Raw genomic sequence first — 2,307 nt, forward strand, 5'->3', positions numbered from 1 at the left:
TTATAGGAAGCGATAGGAAAATCAAAGACAAACAGTCCTCTCTTGTATGAATCTGTGCAGCACAGTTTAACAATCTGAACCATAACACCCTTATAATATATTTCTTGTCAATAATCTGTCTTTGCTTCTTTGTGCGACCAAGAATTGTAACATTTACCCTTTAAATATAATCTAGTATAACTAAACTGATTTGTTTATTTTTTTTGTGCTAAATATTTTTAGATGCAGAGGATTTACCGCATGTTTTAGTGTCCCGATGGTAATGATAATGGTTATTATCACCATCATGAATGTGCATCTTAAAAAACTGGATCGAAATGGTTCCTTGATAAAACATTTATTTTTCCCCCTCGCCTTGAATATTTATTCGAAGAAACAACATATGGAAATCTGCATTCTTTTGTCACACATAAATATAGACTGGATTTATTATTTTCTTTTACAGGTTGAGGGAGAGAGATGCATAAGGGCGATTGGAGAAGTTTGGTGTTGACGTCATGACGTCAGAACAGCAGCGTGTGGGACCCTGCAGCTTCCTCGCACGCCCCCCAAGTCCGGAGAGACACACGTTATCAGGGAGGCAGCCGAAGGGCCAGTCATCTCCTCACATCTTTTCTGCATCTACCGCAATCCCCTCTATCCTTCCTGTATGGTGGATATTATTTTCAGCTCTTCTTTCTTGGGTGATATGGGGGATCATTCCAAAAGTAAGTAAGCTAAACTGCTTGGTTGAGTTTTAAGTGGCATATTTCTGTTTTCGTCGCAGTGGCATTGTGGAGCTATATGATATATTCAGCAATGCACCGACTGCTAAAGTTATTTTCCTTTTAATGCAATATTGTGCAGTGTTGTTTCTTTGTTATTCCTATTTTTGTAGTTTTAGTTTTGCTTCACGAATATTGGCAAAAGAGTTCCTCTGTTACATAACATTAAGACTTGTCCAGTCTGCCAAAAAACATAAAACATTTTTAAAAAAAAGAACAGTTCACTGAAAAACCGAGACAAACAGACTGGACTTTAAACTGATAATAAAAAGGACTAAATGCTGCAGTTGTTTGTGACGGTGTGTTTATTTGGCTGCATTTTCAGTCTGTGGTTACAATGCTTTGGGGTCTTTGCAGAGAAGCCAGGATTCGCGATGTGTGTAGGATGTGGAAGTCAGATCCATGACCAGTACATACTGAGAGTCTCTCCCGACCTGGAGTGGCATGCAGCCTGCCTGAAGTGTGCAGAGTGCAGTCAGTACCTGGATGAGACCTGCACTTGTTTCGTCCGGGACGGCAAAACCTATTGCAAAAGAGATTATGTAAGGTAGGAGTTTGGAAATATTGCCCGTATAGGCTGAATCATGTTTCTTCATTTTAAATGTAAAGTTAAAGTTGAGGAGCCAAACCTAGTTAAAAAAACACAACTTTGGACATAAAAAGAAAATGCACAGAAACACGAGTTAAATGCACAGCGGCAGGTTTTTAAAAATAAAGAAAAAAAAATACACACCACACTATTTTGTTATCTATTCAAATAAAAAGAGAAAAGAGGATTTAGAGGCTACAACTCACAACTCTTATCAGCCGAAACTTTTCTTCGTTGCTTTTTTTTTTTTGGTTGTTTTTCTTTACATAGATTTTTACATTTTTTAAAACCATTTTTTTTCCAATTTTCCAGGCTATTTGGAATAAAATGCGCAAAATGTAACCTGGGATTCAGCAGCAGCGATTTGGTGATGAGAGCCCGGGATAACGTGTACCACATCGAGTGTTTTCGGTGCTCGGTGTGCAGCAGGCAGCTACTGCCGGGGGACGAGTTCTCCCTGCGGGAAGAGGAGCTGCTGTGCCGGGCGGACCACAGCCTGCTGCTGGAGAGGAGCTCCGCAGGAAGCCCCATCAGCCCCGGACACATCCACTCCAACAGACCGCTGCACCTGACAGGTCCGATTCTTTTTTCGATAACAATAATAACAATTATTTATTTTTTTAGGGCTATTATTATTATTAGATTTATTTAACCTGAGCCAATAGTTTAATACCATAACATAATAAAATCAGTTTATTCCGAAATAAATGTCTGCCGTTTAAAGAAATGTGTGAAAGAAAGGATCTATTTTACAACTAATTTTAACACATAAAAAGTGAATGTTTGTTGAAAAAAGAAGCTTAATTTTAGAAAAACGAACTGAAAAAAATAATAATATAAGATTGTGAAGGATTAGTATCTTTTTCTTTGACTTTCTTTAACTTCCAGATTATTTATTATGTAGCTGTCGGGCTCGGTGTGTGTGTGTTTGTGTTTGTGTGTGTGTGTAAAGTG

General features: G+C 38.2%; 1 protein-coding gene across 1 annotated transcript in view; it reads left to right on the forward strand.

Moving 5' to 3' along the window:
- Positions 1 to 649: 649 nt before the first annotated feature.
- isl2b (ISL LIM homeobox 2b) overlaps positions 650 to 2,307 on the forward strand; it is a 2,026-nt gene continuing 368 nt past the window's right edge. Inside the window, exons 1-3 of the mRNA XM_035652079.1 lie at positions 650 to 707; positions 1,122 to 1,311; positions 1,666 to 1,936. Of these exons, the coding sequence (XP_035507972.1) occupies positions 650 to 707; positions 1,122 to 1,311; positions 1,666 to 1,936 (519 nt within the window). The remainder of the gene's footprint in view (positions 708 to 1,121; positions 1,312 to 1,665; positions 1,937 to 2,307) is intronic.

This window comes from Morone saxatilis, unplaced genomic scaffold (assembly GCF_004916995.1).
Source record: "Morone saxatilis isolate NCDOM2014 unplaced genomic scaffold, NCSU_SB_2.0 Contig11, whole genome shotgun sequence".
Classification (NCBI taxonomy): Eukaryota; Metazoa; Chordata; class Actinopteri; family Moronidae; genus Morone; species Morone saxatilis.